Genomic DNA, 18,743 nt, shown 5'->3' on the forward strand with positions numbered 1-18,743 from the left:
GTGGTGTGATTTTTGAGAGAGCCGTTGAGGCATGATTGGTCTATTTGATATAATTGTTTGGATTTTCTATTTAAATTAAATCAGTACTGATTTAAACATAAACTGTTGTTAGAATCATTATCACCTCCCGAGCAGACGGAAATAACTTGGGAATAACATTTTCTGATATTTGAAAATACTAGGGCAATAACATTTTATGTTATTTATAACAGTATTTGTTATTCGTCGTTATGAATTTTTTGTTATTGGATTGTTATTGTAATAACAGACTAATAACATTTCTAGTTATTCTTCGAACAAATCTTTGTTATTATTTTTTGTTATTTTAACAACTAATCCGATCATCCCAATAACAGTTGGAGGTATTCGTCCATAACAAAAAACGTTATTCCAAAGTTGTTTTGGCTTTCAACCAATATCAGACCAATAACAAATTTTGTTATGATAACATAAACTGTTATTGAACTCTTATGCAAAAATGAATTTTGCAAGAATTTTCCATAACACTTTCTGTTATTTTAACAGTATTTGTTATTGAAATGGCATGAATTTAGTTATTACCGTCTGTTCGGGCTTGAATAATCAAGCCAAAATATGGCAGTTGCGAACCGTCTTCAATTTGCTTAATACTTTGTCCTTAGGGGTAACTTTTGTCCCTGATGACGAATCCGAGGTCCATTTTTCGATGACTCCTTCCAGTTTTAACGTGTTTTTTTCAATAATTGCAGCCTGAAATGGTGATGGTTTGGAAATTTGGTGTCAATGAGATTTTATGTAAAATTGGACGCCCGATTTGATGGCCCACGAAATTTGGTTGGACGAAATTTGAGGAAATTTTCTGAACGTTTCGAAAAAAGTATTTTCAAGAATGGACACTTGTGGGCACTAGGGTGCCCAGAATATGGGACTTTTTCTCAAAACCTCGATCCACAAGCTGATTATTGTATCTTAAGCTATTTTAAGACTCTGGGCCAAATATGAGCAAAATCGGTCAACATTCACTCATTGATACTCAAAGAGATTCTAATTGGAAATTTAATGCTTTACAACTTTGTAGAACATACCAAAGCTGTAAAACTCGACCTTGAAAAGTTATAAGCGATTTAAAATAGTCATTTTTGCATGAAAAACATTATTTTCACCAACTTAAGGCTGGAGTATCAATAGTTTAATCTCAACCAATTTCGTTCAAAATTTGCACAGATGCTAAAATAACACAAAAAACCGTATTCCGCTTTTGGACCAGGGGGTCATTTTTTTGGGCTCCCTAATGAGCACTTTTAAACAAGTTTAAAACAAAAGTACTTTTAGATTGCAATTTTGATTTTACACTAACCCTCTACTGCCTATTTTTTCCATTTTTTTATTTTTCCCGTGTTCAGGAGGTCATTTTGAGCAACTTTTGTTTTACAAAAATGTTACTTCTCTTGTTTTATTTTTTCTTGCTTAATTTTTAGTATTTTAAATTGCATTTATCTTGTTTAGTTTATGTTTGTTTTTTTTTTGTAGTATTTGGCCTATTCTACCACCTCTAATTTTTTATGTTTTTACAGTCACTTTTTCAATTTTTTGCTTGCTTTTCACATTTTCTGCTGGCACTATTATAAATTGTGAAGAAATGCGAAGAGGCATAGTCAGGGACACTACAAACATTACTGCATACTTCTTTATACTTAAAATATAGGAAATGTTAGTAAAACACAGCCAAAATTGACCCCTAAAAATTTACATTTTTTAAAACATTGTCAAAGTCACATTTTCTAAAATTTTAGGAGTTCTTCTTTGCTTTTCAAAGGTTTAAAAATTGATTTTGGCGATTTTTCAAATCGAAGTTCGTCTAGAGGCGGGGTTGGGCTGTAGAGGGTTCAAAACTGTAGTCATAAACAATTTTTTGGTCAGATTTATTTTTTTCCAAAAAAAAAATACGACTTGATTTATGCAATATCATAACTTGGCAGCAAATTTTTGCCCGTGCATCTCTATGGTTGAAAAGCGGTATTCTGTCCACGAAAACATCAAAAAAAAAAATCATAAAATATAAATTACGAATAATAATTCGGCCGATTTTGTAGAGATTTGCTGTTTTATTGCCATTCCGAAAAACACCATTTGAATTTTATTTTTTTCAGTGAAACGTTTGTTTCCCCGTTTGAATGTTATTTGCCGTCAAGATAAGTGTCAAACTCCAAAAACAGTATCGAAAAGTATTGTTTTTTTTTTGATAAAAGTGCTCATAACTTGAAATGCCATGCACTCAAATGGATGCTGAAAAAAACCTTTCAGTACTGATAAGTTTAGTGATGAAAAGTAGGTCGTTTCGCCATTTGAGAATGGCAGGAAAAGTTAGTAGTTCTACAACGGATTTGTAAATATGAACTTTTCAAAGATAGCTCGTAGTGAACGAAGCTTACGTTTTAGATTTTGACAATTTTTTTTTTAAATTTGCAGCTAAGTTCGTGCGTAAAACACTTGATGTTGTATAAAGTGTGCATTTTATAATTCTAGTTCTGGCTGTCAGTTTTAAAAATTGAGCCTCACAAATGTCTTCATTAAAAATGTTATGCCTAAGTAATAACTTGAGTTTCTCCAAATATTTCGTCAACATTACACATTCATTACTAGAGGGTGACGATTCTCGAGATTTTCAATTTCCCGGGAATCGAGAGTTGAATTTGGTCATTTCCCGGGAGTGTTTTTTACTATACCAATAGTGGCAATAATTTAAGCGGAAAAGCAATAAATTTGTTTTTTTTTTAATGAAATTACTTACAATGTTTTCATACTTATTCTATGAAACGTTATTTTAAGTATCCTTATTATTTGGAGGAACTATATGTACCTTTTGATTTTTTTTTCTGAATCTGCAAATACAAGATCGTTTCTTGAGCTTTTTGGGACTCAAAATTTTAGTTTAACATGTTTACAAATAATATATAATTTCCCTGTATCGAGATTTTTGCAATATGATAAATAACGACTTAAACAACTTTTTTTTTCCTTTTTAATGTCAATTATAAATATTCATTGAAGAAAAATTTACAGTTATCCGGAAAACCCGAATGATCACAAATGGCGGACATTAACTTTACAAAGATCGCCAGAGTTTTTTCCCCGAAAATATAATCCTAGAGTTTTTTTTTTTTGAAAAGGAACGAAAAAAGACAAAAGCTTAAAGGACCCTTTAAAAAAATCTCTAGAATTTAAAATTGTGGTTGACGTGAAACACAATATGACTTATTAAGGGTACACAGCAACGAAGGAAGTTGTTGTCTTCTTATTCCAAAATTGTCAAACTTACGGACCCAATCCTGCAAAAACGGGATTGTAAAATCAATCAAACTTTGTTGTAAATTTCTTTGTGGAAAGTACTATAGGGGATGAATAAAAAAATATTTCGATAGTACCCGTAGTTTTGAAGAAACTAAAATGTCTGTAACAAAAATCTGGGTGCAAAAGCTCTGGTTGATGTGCACCGTTAACACCAAAAATGAAAATTACTTTTAAACAGCCAAATTAACTTAGGGTCTAAAAAAACAGACTATGAGGATTGCTATGCTCGAGAAAAAGCTTTCCCCTTAAAAAAAATAAAATAAAAAAAAATATTTCAAAGAAATTAGATTTTATATCTGAGAAGAAAAAGCTAAGTATACTTTAAGGTAAATTTGTGGACAACATTTTTTGGCTTCTTTCAGTTATAATTATTGGAATTTAAAATTTACACTTTCTGAATAAGAAGATTAGAGAAGAACTTGAACATCGAACATTTCACATACAATGTTCGAAACAATTTAGAATTCTTTAAATAATTTTCTGATTAGTTTATATAATTTTGCTTTGATATTTATATGTTCAAAATTTCCCGGGAGTCTCGACCGAATTTCCCGGGAATCGAGAGGTCCAAAAATGGTCGATTTCCCGGGATTTTTTCCCGGGAATTCCCGCTCGTCACCCTCTATTCATTACCAAATGTTGAATGGTTTTGTTTTGATCAACAATTATTTAAATCTGAGACGAATTGCGGTATAATAATATTTATTTGATAACTGCATGGCCGGTAATTATAAAAAATAGATGTTAGTCACTCTGCTAAAACATTATTAAATTTTCAAGAGTAGAACCATCATAAAAGAATGGCAAAACTGCTCCAAACTGCGTTTCATTAAACAAAACTTTCCCTCGTTTCCGCTGTTAAATACTTCATTCAAAAGCGTCAGAAACTCCGACATTTTTATTTTTACGCTTGCGCGATCCTTCACTCAGCTTGGCAGTAAACACCACTATAGTTGTTCTTCAACACTCACGGATAGTGTAACCGAGAACTTGTGTGTTTGTGTGTGTGTGAATGTGTTTCGATTTTTATTGAAAAACTTTTCCAATAAACTTCCGAATCGATAAATTGCGATAAGTGAAAGATGAAGCGCCCGAGATCCCGGACGGACGGAGGGATGATGGGGGTGGGTGCCGATGGGTAAAACATCCAGAACGCGGAGCGGAAACAGTTGGACACGTGGCGATGAAGGGAAATACTTTTCGATGTATCACGTTCAAACAAATAAAAAAAGGATGAACAAAAAACTTGATCCGTAAGCGTAAGGGGGAAAAAGTGGTGGGGAAAGGTGCGAGGAAGTGATCCGGAACTACAAACACCCACACTATGGATGCTATTACTAAAGTGTAACATGAGATATGGTGTCTGTGAGAAAAGTTTTCCCGATGATTTGTTGTTTCGTTGTTCGATCTCTGAGCGGGAAAGTTTTTTTTCTCTTCTGGATACCGTAACTTGAGAGCATTCAATACTTAGAATTGTTTGTATAAAGTCTTAACTAAACAATAGTTCATAGGGTCATATTATATTTTTAAGCGAGGATTATTTGTCTATGTCATAATATCAAATATAAAAATATAAAAAAAATTACAAGCCAGATTTTTCATTTCAATTATTTTAGAGAGTTTTTGAAACCGATTTCAGTCGGGGGTATTAAAAACACTCAAAAAGCAAAAAAAATCGCATTTTTACCATAATTTTAAAAAATAGACCAAAATTATTTTTAAAAAACTGCAGACACAGAAAAAAATTAAAATAAATAAAAACAATCATTAATAAATGTTCGTATATCTTTTAATTAAATCTTTTTAACAGTGATTTGGTGTCAACAATAGTAATTATAGACGATGTTAACTTGAGAGATGTTTATCTTGTTATTCTAAAAAAAATAGTTACAAACCCATCACTGCCAACGGTATCTTTCTTTGCACAAAAAGGGTAGGGAGATAGTTCCCGATTCGCAACGCTCGTTCGCTGTCATATTCTTGATCAAACTTTAAAGAAAATTGAATCAGAAACAGAACAAAGCAAAACTTCCGGGGGGAAAATACTGTCATTCCATTCCTGATTTTTCCTGCATTCTGTAGGAAACTTTTTAGGCTATAAACTGTTCCTTGATTTTTGGATTTAATTTTCCTATTTGTAAAAAACGGATATAACATTATCAAACTTGAGATTCTGAACGAAATGGTGCACCAACTTCCAGGTAATTACGTCTTCCGAACAGCCAAACAAATGCTATGAAGATTTATTTCGCCATCGTTCTTCCCCCCAACGGCGAGAACCTGCGGCACCGATTCGGAGGGGGGAACGCTGGCCTCGTAAATTAGCATGGGGGATTGGCCAAGGGCGCAAATTTATCTGTACACGTTTGTTCTCACCTTTAATCCTGCTTTACTGCTGCACGAGAAGATAATGGAATGGCACACCTCCGTTTGGCTGCAAACGATGGCGCCCTCCGGTGCACAATTGGAGCATGTTTTACAGGCTGTAGGTACAATTGCGGACAATGAAATTTCGGATTATGCTGGGAGGCAGGGTCATTTACACGATTTGGATGAATGTGCTTGCAGGGGATGGGGGAGATGGCACATTTGAAAGGAGGACATGAAAATTTGATTTGAGTGTCTTCTAATTAAATTGCTTTTGTTTTAATTTTATAAATCTTGAAACCAAAACTTTCCAGAATTTACAGACGTTCTGATCTCAGCTAGTATCTATGCGGAACAGACCCGTTTCGTTTCCGATTTCGACTTGTTTTTGTTTGTCCAATTTTTAAAAAGGCGAAGAATAGGTTGCATATCAATAGCGGGATTTCTCGTATTTACAGAGCGAAACCAGTTTTAGCAGAAGCGTTGAGCGATCGAGAAGAATGGTCTTTTTTAACTTATCGCTGTCATGCTCTGCTATGACAAGTGATTTTTTGATTAGTCGTTTTTTAAATTTTTGTACGGATTTAGCTGTTTTATTTTTCGGTGATTTGACGAAATGTTAATTTCGATAGTGTTCCTAGATTTCCGAGCAGGTAGAACATTGATGAATTTATCGATATTGGTGAAATATAAATATAAATAAACATAAATATCATAACACATATATGATCCAACTTTTGTTCAAAAATATTACAACAAAATCCAATTACAGAAAATAAGTTTCACATCTGGTATCTAGTTACAGATAACTTACTTGTTTCTAGATTTGATAAAATGTTAAAATGCATTCGAAATAAGAGTAATTATCCAGTGGTTTCATAACCTAAAATTTAATTAGCTTGTTATGTTTTATATTTAAAGAAATGTTCAAGCCATGAAAATGTTTTCAACATTTTGGATATAAAAAAAATAAGATTTAATGGTAATGTGAAATTCTACGTCAGAAACTGGTGAAAATTTCATCAGTTCCATGTGAATTTCACTTGATTATGACCGAGCCAAGTAGTCTAGTGGTAACCCTTCCGCCTTGTAAGCGGCAGATCGGGGTTCATATCCCGGCTCGGACCAACACAACTGGTCTTTTTTCCCTTCTGGATTCGATTGCAAAGTAAAAGGAAGGTAGTGTATCATCACAAGCCTTATCACGATACCTTAGGGAAGGTGACCTATGGAATGTTAACATTAACCTCAGCATGTTAACATTAAGTTAAGAAAAAGCCACTGAATCCCCTTTTTAAATGCGGCCATATACTCTTCATGAGTCATGGGGAGAAATATTTTTTTTGTTCTTTATGCATTATTTAAAGAAAATTTCTCAAAAAAGAGGTAATTTCCAGCCATCAAATTTTTCACCATTCCAAAATCTAACTTTTTTCTACTGTGTAGGCTTTTCATGAAATATTAAGACATTTAAAAAATACGGCCAGAATATTTAAAATGTAAAATGATTTTTTACTGATTTTACTGAAAGTCTTGGAAATTATTTTTTTTTAATTTTTCTAACGAGCACTAAGCGTCTCCAGCAAAAAGTACTGGGACTATTTAGAGAAATCCGATTTTTTTTCAACAAATTATATCTCAGACTGGATTTTCACATTTTTTGGGATAACATTCGGAAAAAATAATAAAATAATATTTTCAGCTAAAGGGTCATTTGACCTGTACGTTGATTGAAGTGTGTTTATGAAATGTCTTTATAATTATCATTGAAAAGCAAAATTTAGCACTAGTTTTTGTGGTGGAAAATTGTGGTGCATTTTTAAGAATAAAAAATTAATTAACAAATTGTAAACTATTCAGATTGCAATAACATTATGTTTCTAACTTTTTGTTTATTATAAAATGTTCGCAAAGAAATTGAAAAAAGAGGAAAATCTTTAGAAAATGTTTTTTTTAGATTTACACAGTTGCAAATATTTTTTGAAGTTAATGTCCCTGGACTCTGACTAAAGTCAGGAGGACCGGTTGTGTTGCCACTATTAGTTCTCAATATATCTTAGTTTGTCTAAAAACGCGTGAAAGAAATACTTTTTGCGATTCTGTACATCGTTCTGTTAGAAAAATTCAGGGTTGGAAGTTTAACTTGTTTAATGTGACTTTGCCAATGTTTTTAAAAATGTCATTTTTTAGGGGTCAACTTTGGCTGTGTTTTTTAGTAACATTTTCTATATTTTCAGTAAAAAGAAGTATACAGTAATTTTTGTAGTACCCCAGACTATGCCCCTACGCATTTTTTTTTGCAATTTAAATGATGATGGTGCCATTCTATAGAAAAAAATGTGAAAAACATGCAAAAAGTTGAAAAAGTGACTGTAAAAACGTGAAAAAATTAGACAGGCAAAATGTAATTATATTAGGTGGTAGAATAGGCCAAATACTACCAAAAACAAACATAAACTGAACAAGATAAATGCAAATAAAAATACTAAAAATAAAACAAGAAAAAGATAAAACAAGAGAAGTAAAGTTTTTCGTAGAACAAAAGTTGCTCAAAATGACCTCCTGAACACGGGGAAAATAAATATTTTCGAAAAAAAAATTTGGGCAGAAGAGGGTTAATTTGTAATTTATATTTTTTTGGAAACGATAGCCTGTTAGTATAACACTTTGTATCAGCTTTATATGACCAAACAATTTGGTAGTTTTTTCTCGTAAGGCAAATTTAATTTAAATTTTTTGTCCAACTCGTAACCCAAGCAGACGGAAATAACTTGGGAATAACATTTTTTGATATTTGAAAATACTAGGCCAATAACATTTTATGTTATTTATAACAAGATTTGTTATTCATCGTTATGATTTTTTTGTAATAACAGACTAATAACATGTTTTGTTATTCTTCGAACAAATCTTTGTTATTTTAACAACTAATCCGATCATCCCAATAACAGTTGGAGGTATTCTTCCATAACAAAAAATGTTATTCCAAAGTTGTTTTGGCTTTCAACCAATATCAGACCAATAAAAAAATGTGTTATGATAGCATAAACTGTTATTGAACCCTTATGCAAAAATGGATTTTTCAAGAAGATTGCATAACACTTTTTGTTATTTTAACAGTATTTGTTATTGAAATGGTATTAATTTTGTTATTACCGTCTGCCCGGGAAAAGCTTCGCAAAATCATAGGGTTAAAAATATTTTCAAATAACTTGTACAGTAAATTGTTTACTATTTAAAATATATTGTACTTCGTAATTTTTTGAATTTTTAAATACACCGGAGCGTTTGATAAGGTATGTCCACGCATCCCTCCTCCCCTGTAGATTCTGTAAAATGTGATCCGTTTACAGAATCCTCTCTGCGATAAACACAACGCAGTAGGGCTGGCCGCTTTAATTTTTGTATTACATTTTCGGGTGTTCTCGGATGTACTGCATGGGACGTAATCTAATCACAAGACTTTCCAGCATGCTTTCATCGGACTGGCTGCGTTTGTGTTAGATTAGATTACGTCATTTTTTGTATTTTTACTCTTATAGGGAACTTTCAGACTTTTTTGCAAATTTTGAATTATCGAACCACAGATCGGTAATAAAGTATGAAGCACTTTTTGAATAGAAAATTTTAATACACCAAGGTTACGTAATTTTGAAATGTTTGTTCTGCAAGGTTACTGCTTGCATTATGAGTGGTAGATTGTGTCAAAAGCGCACGACTCCAACCACGCTCTGAGTCATCTGGCTGAACAACGGGAACCTTCACACACGGGTGCGACAGACCACTGGCTAGACGGGCCCATCTTTATGTAAATTTGGTTTTTTAACCAAACGTAGGTGGAAGATTCGGCGATGTTGGACTGAAAAACGAATGCCTCAATTCTGTATATAAGAACGGCTCAGATCTTCTGCTCTGGTAGTCAATTCGACGTTTAGAAGTCAGACATCAAAATGGAGCTCCGAGTGGTGATTTTTTGCACCCTGGTGGTGTTCTGTAGTTCCAGTTCCGCACGATCCACACCGGTTCCAGTGGAGTCACCCGGAAGAATCGTCGCCGTGGTTAGCGACCCGGAAGTGACGCGAGATAAGCGCCATCTTGGATTTGGAGGATTGGGAATTGGAGTTGGCCTCATCGGAGGAGGATTCGGATTTGATGGAGGATATGGTGGCGGCGGGTATCCTCCCTTCTATGGAGGTCCTGTTGGAGTACCATATGGCGGAGGGTATGGTCCGTACGGTGGTGGATTCAGTCCTTATGGCGGATTTGGCCCGTATGGAGGTTATGGACATCCTTACGGAGGTGGTTACGCTGGCGGATACGAGTACGGTTACGGATACGGTTCTGGATTCTATGGTTGATTGCCAATATTGACCTCAAAGTGAGCATCGTTTGTGATTATTTATTGCTAAGGTATCAAATTGTGAATACTTGTTAATAAAAGAAACATACAAATCAACAAAAAACAACAATCAACAAAGAACAACAATCTGAGTTTTGTTCATTGCTCCAAATATTCATAGCTTACAAGCTATCAAGTTATAAAGTTTCGAAATTCCATATTTGCACTAAGTTACTTCAAGAAGATGAATGACGGTAGTTTTAATTTGATCATAATTAAGTCTAAAGTTTCCTTATCACTAATCGTGGACAGTTCCTTCGGGGGCATTTCCTCCTCTTCACTATTAACAGTCCTGTTCTATCATTCAATCTTACAACTTCTTAAAGGTTTCCAGCATGGGTGTGCCTCGCCCCCCAAATCATTCCCTCGGATTGTGCAAAGTGTCGTTAATTTCAATAAAGTGTTCCCCCGGGGCGGCGGCAGCACATTATAAATTACAATCAGGCTGGGTCTGGGTGTTTGTTCAAATCTTTTGCATCGCTCGGGGGGCAAACGAACTAGAAGGATGGCACCGCAGCCAGTCAGCCAGCCAGCTAGCCTTGAGTGAGTTTTGGAATTTATTGCCCTTATTACGATGAAGGATGCTGAAGAGTAGTTAATGATTCATTAATCATTATCATGACTGTTACATTTTTTTGTTGCGTCGTAGAGAGGGCAGATTTTTTGCTGTTTATAAAGTTAGTTAGTTTTTTTTGTAGGGGGTCGTTAAATTATATAATAATTCCGTTTTTGTTGAAGTCGTTGTAAAATATATTAAAATGTAAAAACTATTCAGGATTCCTATAACAATAAAAAAAAACTAGGTGTTCGAAGGCTTGATTGTTGAGGCAACTGCAAACCTCTTTTTACACCTTAGCTTCCATCCACCCCGGGATTCGAACTGACGATCTTTGGATTGTTAGTCCAACTGCCTACCAGCGACTCCACCGAGACAGGACCCAGGGAGACGACTCCTACACCTGGACTGAGCTAACGACCTAACCTTTTTAGGTTAGTCCGGGGCCAACAATTACTTCTCGTCCGACGGAAGGCGTAATCAGACAAATCTCGTTTCGAAAAATGCCACCGGGACCGTCTGGGATCGAATCTAGGCCGACTGGGTGAGAGGCAATTACGCTTACCCCTACACCACGGTTCCCGGATTCCTATAACAATACTAGGATCCAAAAATCAATGCGACCCTTTTTTTAGTTGAGAATCATTAGAGTGGCAATTACTTACAAATCAACGTGACGGTGCTATCTTGTCACACCCACCATTTTTACGTTCTGTGCATTGTCCCGAAATTTGGTTGAATTTGGTTGCAGGAGTTCCGAGTTAATCAAAAATAATTGTAAATGTTTACAGTAGTCGGGCATGTACGTATGACAAAACGTCTTCTGACTAAATTCCCTTTGGCCAGTTGTCGCACTTGCAGCAATTTTCTGGGTGTGTCAAGAAAGCACGAGCATATCGAATCTTTTTCCATTTGCATGAAGTTGCATGACATTTTTTCGGTTTTTGTTGAATATACAGGAATGAATTCGTATTTTGAGGATATGTGAAGGTAAACAGGTTAAGCATTGAGAGCTGCTCAAAAATGGCGTTCTTAACTCAATCTGGCCAGAATGCACGTGCGACAAGATGGAACGAGATGGAAGGTGTCGTTCTATGTATACCACATGTGGCCAAAAACTTGAATGTAATTTTATCAAAAGATTGCAAGCAACTTTTTTTTTTGTATTTTTGAACAATTTATGTTCAAGTTGTACTGGTGAATTTAATCATTCATCAGAATTTATTTTTGAAGTTTTTGTTTCTCAGCTCTGGTCAAAATCGAGGGGAGTAAGAAAAATCAATTACGAAGCTTATTTTCCAAAAAGTATACAAAAAGTATCACAAAATCAGGACAGCAGTCTGAATAGGGACAGCGGCTTTTAAAGCATTTAAAAGCGTGATCTGTATGTGTTCTAACCAAAATTTTTTAAAAAATAATAATATAGTGCTAGAACCTGGCTCAAAAAGTTGTCCCAATTCACCTTATGTGTCCCGATTCGCCCCAGATGATGTATTATCGTATGCAAATTTAAAAAATATCAACAAAATTATTGAAATCATTTTTTTTATTGTTTTACGTCTTTTCCGATCTTTAAACGTTATACAATGTATTTCAAATGGTTTAGAATCAATCTATTTTTTTTGGCGGTCGATTTTAATTTGGTCATGTGTTGATTTTTGAAAGAAATGTTTGGAATCAGTTTTGGATGTACCATTGATTTTTTTCGTTTGCGAATGTTATAATTCTTTTTTTTATTTAATTAAAAAATAACTATTTTGCAAATTAAAAAAGTGTCCTTCCGCGTCCATCCCTGGAAAAAGAGATAATTTTCATCATTTTTTAACTGTTGATCTGACCTTTATGGCTTAAAACATGAAAATTAGGGAAAAAAACAACATTTTGAAGTGTCACCCAATAAGCTCTCATTTTTCAATCGAAATTATCTCTTTCCCTTGAAGTTTTTTTTTAAAGAAAATTCAAAATCACGACTGACATTGCCAAAGAGTTTAAAACGTATGAAATGGTCCCTTTGTAATGTTAGTCGTGATTCTGAAATTCTGAATTATTGTTTTTTTAATGTTAAAAATTTTTTTTCAACAATTTTGAAATTATTTTTTTAAATAAAAAAAATACATTTTGTATTTTTAATGTATTTAAAAATTGGTTTTAACTCGAAAACAGTGCACTTCTGGAGAAAAATTTGAAAAGGGCGCATACAAATTTTGACAGCTGCACAGCAAAAAATCCGATGGTAAAATCGCATGCAAAACCATGCACATCACCTTCGCCAAAAATGACATTTAATATTAAACACTGCATGTACAAGTTTTGTAAACACAAAAAAAAAAGTTGCAACCGACGGGATTCAATCCCAGCACCAACAGTAAGGACTGGCGCCTTAGCCCGCTCGGCCATCCGACTGATGAAGAAAGGAAAGGATAAACGCATATATCAGCTTGACATTTCGGTCAAGTAGGTTTCCCATACTGATGGGCTACATATTTTAGGGTGTAATATTACATAGAATTTCTATAAAATAATGCAAAATTTATTTTACACCAAGGCCTTTTACACGCAGCTGGATTACTACTTTATGTGTGTAAGAGCTGTGTGGAGCTATTTTGCAAATTCTCGAACAACAGGTTTTTTGTTAACAAAACCCGCATTTTTGAAAGGTAGCTGGTGAGACCAGCTATTGATTACACAATTTCATAAGTTTTCTTTATTTACAAGTAAAATTTAACCCAAAAAATAATTTTTAAATTGTTTCACATTAATTTGATACCGTAAACTGGGGTCAATCGGGACACATGGGGCGAATTGGGACAGCAGTTTTAACCATGTTGGAGCACAATATTTTGATTTTTCTGGTTGGTTTCGGATAGAACAGACTCAGACCAACAAAATGTGTAAATCCATTTCCAAATTTAAAAGCTTTAAGTGCTCTAAAAACGGCTGTCCCTATTCAGACTGTAGTCCCGATTCGCCCCAGATTACGGTACAGAATATTTTGAAGTTCGTCGAAAAAAAGTTGTAAGCTGGTTTTTTTTGGCATAACTTTTGATTTGCAAAAACTTAAAAAAAGTATTTAAAAAACTTCCCTTTTTCTGATAACTTATCAACTAATCTTTTTTATCATTTCTTGAAAAATAATAGGCAAAATATCTCATATTACTCCTTGTGCAACAGGTATATCTTCCAGCTAACACCAGGCCAACGTTTGAGACGTATTCTGCTGAATTCGCATCCAACCAGAGGCCCCACGTGTAATAAATTATAATCGCGTTATAATGTCTAGATTATGATGCTGGAAGCTGCCAGGCAGCAGCGTCTGCGGTTCAAGCGATTCGCTAGCGATGAAGCCTTCCAAGAAGTGTTACCTGACTGTTGCTTCAGCAGCCACCCAGCCTGCTTGGAGCCTGAATCCTTAATCCTGGTGGAGCTTTTCCTTCCGGTTCCATTCGGTGGCATCGCCAGGAAATGGTTCACCTGGTGCTAGAGAGGAAGCTGGAAATTGATCCCTTTTGCCCGGGATCCTCTCGACGCGGCGGTGGTTTCGGAAAACGACGAACGTCACGTGGGAAACCTTATGCTTGCAGCAGCGTACGTGCAGGTGAGAACACCCGCCTGAAACCCCGACACCGCCGCAGATCTCTGTGACCGACTTCAGGAACTGTAACGTAGAAAGATGAGATATATACGGCGACGGTTCCGCGGGTATTGCGGGCGAACGCCGTCTCTCGTGGGGACTATCCGAGCTGGTGACACTCGATTGCATATCGCGTCGACTCAGCGATGCGTTTTCTGTTGGCGCGATGGTTTCCGGTGATGGTGCTGGTGCTGCTGAAGGAAATCGGTCGAGGGGCTTTTGGATTGAAAGAACGAAATTTTTGACATTTATGAAAAAATACATTTTTTTTTGACATCTCGAATAAGGTCGTATGTGTGTGATTTTGTGTGTTTCAATCAAATAACTGTTGGCCGGCAGCGAAATTATGGAAAAGTACAAAATTAATTATTTATATATATATTTTTTTAAATTTATGATTTTATGATATGTAAAAAATGCCAATTCACCTTCAAGTACTGAAAGACCCCCCGGGCCACCATGGTCGTTCTTGTCGCGTCCCTGCAGGACCACTTATCCTGTTGCATCGACAGCACAAATTTAACACCGCAGGAAGCCAATGAAAATTTACTCAACTTCATATCCGATATTACCGACACGCTCGAGCTCACACCTGGCCAGAATATTACTACCGCGTTGGTTGGATGGATATTTTCACCGTCCGATCTTCGAGAGGGGGAAAGCATATTATGTTACATTTTGCTACTTATTGATGCACAACTTTGTTAGGATACTCTCAATGATTTCAAAGAAATAAAGTTTTGATCAATTGAAAGGAATTAAATTTAATCACGCTATGATCCTTTCATCTGTTTTCAAAGCAACGTAAAACTCACTACGTGACAACCTAATTACTTTACCTTGATCCGAGAAATTCCGTCCCAGAGCTGGCCATTTTTCATTTTAGCACCTCGTTGGCGAAAACAGCTGCAGACAGAAGAGGTCATAAACTTGTTGTCACTTTACACACTGTCCGGAGGAGGGTCTGGTTCCGGTTGAGGGGCATCGGGTCCCATCGTGACCTGCCACGTGGTGGGGCGGCCAGCGAAGGTACTGCAGATTACAGCGACGACGGATCCAGGTGCAGCGCTCGGTGGGCTCTGGCTTTGTTTTTACGACAATCGCTGGTGAAGTTTTTACGAGCCGTGGCGTCGTGGAGGAAATGAGATTTTTCTGGGTGCCAATTTGCTACATATATTTTTTGAAAAATAATTTGCAGTCTGAAATGGTGATGATTTGGAAAATTATTGTCGAAGGGACTTTTATGTAAAATTGGAGGCCCGATTAGAAAGCGTACTCAGAATCCTGAAAAAAATGTATTTTTCATAACACAAAATTTGAAAAACTCTTTTGAAATTTCTGCCATTTTTCGTAACTCAGCTTTAAAAATTTTTGGGACGTGTTATTCTATGAGAAATTTGAAGTACCTACTTTTCGAATTGAGCAATTCTCTACGAAATCGGCTGATTTCAACCATTTTTGTTTTTTGTTTTTTTTTTTTATTTGGCTCAAATTTTGTAGGGGCCTTTCCTATGACCAATGAAGCTGTTTTGTGTGAACCAATTACCCATACCCAAATCTCCATACAATTTTGGCAGCTGTCCATACCAAAATGGTACGTAAATATTCAAACAGCTGTAACTTTTGAGTGAAATTTCTGAGCAAAGTTGTAGGTATTGTTGAGTACTATTGAGAAAAAAATAGGTACACTGAAAAAAAATGTTGATTTTTTTATAAACATTTTTTTAAAAGCTCAATTTCCCAAAATAGGGGAAATATACCCATTCTAATCACTCTAAGCCATTCGACCAATTCTCATCACTTATGCCGTTTTCCGCTATTAAATCAACATTTTCAGATGTATCAACAATGGAGAGTTGCTTGCTCACTTTTATTTGAGCTATTTATTACTTTGGAACAGTCAAAAACACTTTATGAAAGCTGTAATTCATGATCAATGTGCTGATAGGCCGATAATAGAAATAGGCTGAGAAAGCGTACAGTTCCCCTACGTATTTTTTATTTTCGAGATTTTTTAATATGTTTTAGAGGATAAACACCCGCAACTTTTGAGCCATAGAGAAGTATGGTCAAAAAATCTGCCGCAGAGTTATGAATTTTTGAAAAAATAGTGATTTCTGAAAAAATCGAAGTTTCATACAAAAGAAAATTTGACCTAATTTTTTTTATGTAAAATAAAATTTGCAATTGAAATGTACTTTACAGATTTTTTTTTAAAAGGGGCCCTGTTTTCAAGATATAGCCACCGAAAGTTTGATTTTAGCGAAATATTAGCAATTTTTCGATTTAAAAAAATAGTGACCACGACTGACCATTTCTGAAAATATTAAAAAATAAAATTGTCTAAGAGACATTGAAGATTGGACTTCTGGTTGCTGATATACAGAAGCTTAAAGAAAAATAAACAGGAAAATTGAAGTTTTCTAAGTCTCACCCAAACAACCCATAATTTTCTAATGTCTATATCTCAGCAACTAATAGTCCGACTCTCAGTGTTAAAACATAAAACATTCGTGAAATTTTTCAATCTTTTCGAAAAAACATACTTTTATTTTTTTTAAATCACGACTAAAATTTCAAAAGGGAGTAATATTGAATGTTTGCAACAGATACAAAAATTGTACGGAAATATTCCATCTGTATCTTTTGAACAAACTTCCTTAAACTTAAATTTTCCAAAATCATTTTTTCTAAATTTTTGAGATTTTCGATTGAATTACGATATAAAACACAGCTGAAAGGAACAGCAAAACTCTGTTATGTACATAAATGAACTCATTGTAACTTGGATTATTCACAAATAAAACCGAATTGAAATTGAAATTTTTTTTTTGAGATTATTTATTATGTTTTAGGAGGACAAAAAACCGCAACTTTTGAGCCGCAGTTATGCTTTTTGAAAAAGTTTTCGGGCACTTCCGAGCGTTTTTTCGCAATTCTGAGTGCAGATAGCTTCATAACTTATTTTCTTATGAAGTTTTGGCCAACGTTGGATTTTTTGTGGATTTGGGTTTTGGACCGAATTTTGACTTCATGACTAAAATTTTCAGTTTTTGGTCTGAGAATTGGTTTTGAGCCGATCTGAAAATGTGATTTCGACCGACTGAGCCCGGATTCGGGAGACAATTTTCAATCTAGTCTGATCCACCCGGAGGTCAAGAAAATTCAAAATGGCGGCCGTGGAGCGATTTGAAAATAAAATTTGGCCCAAAAAGGGCTAAAAATCTCGGGTGCTCGGCAGAAAAAAAATGTTTTGAGGGTGTTGTCGACATTTAGGGACCTTGGAATGTTCCAGACTTTTGTTCGCGCTAGTCTTGCGCATCTTTAAGGGCTGGTCCGGTTTTCAAGAGGCGCGTCTGAGATCGATTTTTAGCGAGATTTCCAAAATAGTCAAAGATGGCAAAATTTTCAAATCGAGTTTTCGCGCACTTCCGAGCGTTTTTTTGCAATTCTGAGCAATCTTTTAAGTTATTCTTTAAGAAGTTTTTGCCAACTTTGGAATTTTTTTTCAGTTTGGGTCTTGGACGAAATTTTGATGCAGATTTTTTGAAAAAGTGCACTGTTTTTTAATTTTTCCATTCACATTCCCAAATTTTCCATTCACATTCCCAAATTTTTTTTCATAGTTGAGAAAATTCCCAATAGCATGGCCAAAGAAACATTGAAGATTGGACCTCTAGTTGCTGAAGAACAGCGAATAAAAGAAAAAAAAAAAAACAAGAAAATTACAGTTTTTAAGTCACATTGAAACAGCTTTTTATTTTGTAGTTCCAATATCTCAGAACTAATGGACCTACTTTCAATGTTAAAAAAATGAAACAATTGTGAAATTTTTTGATAATATTTTTTTATTAATACTAAAATTTCAAAAGGGAGTTATATTAAATATGTTACTTTTTTGAAATGTTAGTCCTTATTACAATATCTCAAAAAAAATTTAAAGGATCAGAAAATTTTACAAAAGTTTAATTTTTTACATTGAAAATAGGACCATTAGTATCTGAGATATTGGTACTTGAAAATAGAAAGATGTTTTGATGAGACTTAAAAAACCGGCCTTGTGTCCCCCTAAAAATATTAAAAAAAAATCAAAAAATCAAAAATATGGATTTTGGGAAATTTAATTTCGAGGAAAAATTTTATAATTTCGTGCGCCATTTTTTTAGTTCTCATCAATACCTTCAACTTTGCCGAAGACACCAAACCGATCAGAAAATTCCTTCAAAAGATACAGATTTTCGAATATTTACGTTACACTTTTTTATGAACTGCTGTCCAAATTGAATCGAGCCTTGTATGGGTAAACCAAAAGCTTCTTTGGTCATTGGGCCCCCCAAAAAGTTTGAGGTTATTCAAAAATATAAATTTTGTTAGAGAACAAATTGATTAGTTTTATTTTTAAATTGATACTATTACGATGACTGTTTTGATATTTGAATTGTTTTGTTTTTTTCTTCAAA

General features: G+C 34.7%; 1 protein-coding gene across 1 annotated transcript; it reads left to right on the forward strand.

The window, feature by feature from the left end:
* The first annotated feature begins 9,647 nt into the window (after positions 1 to 9,647).
* On the forward strand, positions 9,648 to 10,055 carry LOC128093405 (keratin-associated protein 19-2-like). The gene has a single exon (XM_052710006.1). It carries the CDS (start codon positions 9,648 to 9,650, stop codon positions 10,053 to 10,055), a length of 408 nt encoding a protein of 135 aa, XP_052565966.1.
* The last annotated feature ends 8,688 nt before the right edge of the window (positions 10,056 to 18,743 follow it).

The sequence above is a fragment of the Culex pipiens genome, chromosome 3 (genome assembly GCF_016801865.2).
Source record: "Culex pipiens pallens isolate TS chromosome 3, TS_CPP_V2, whole genome shotgun sequence".
Classification (NCBI taxonomy): Eukaryota; Metazoa; Arthropoda; class Insecta; order Diptera; family Culicidae; genus Culex; species Culex pipiens.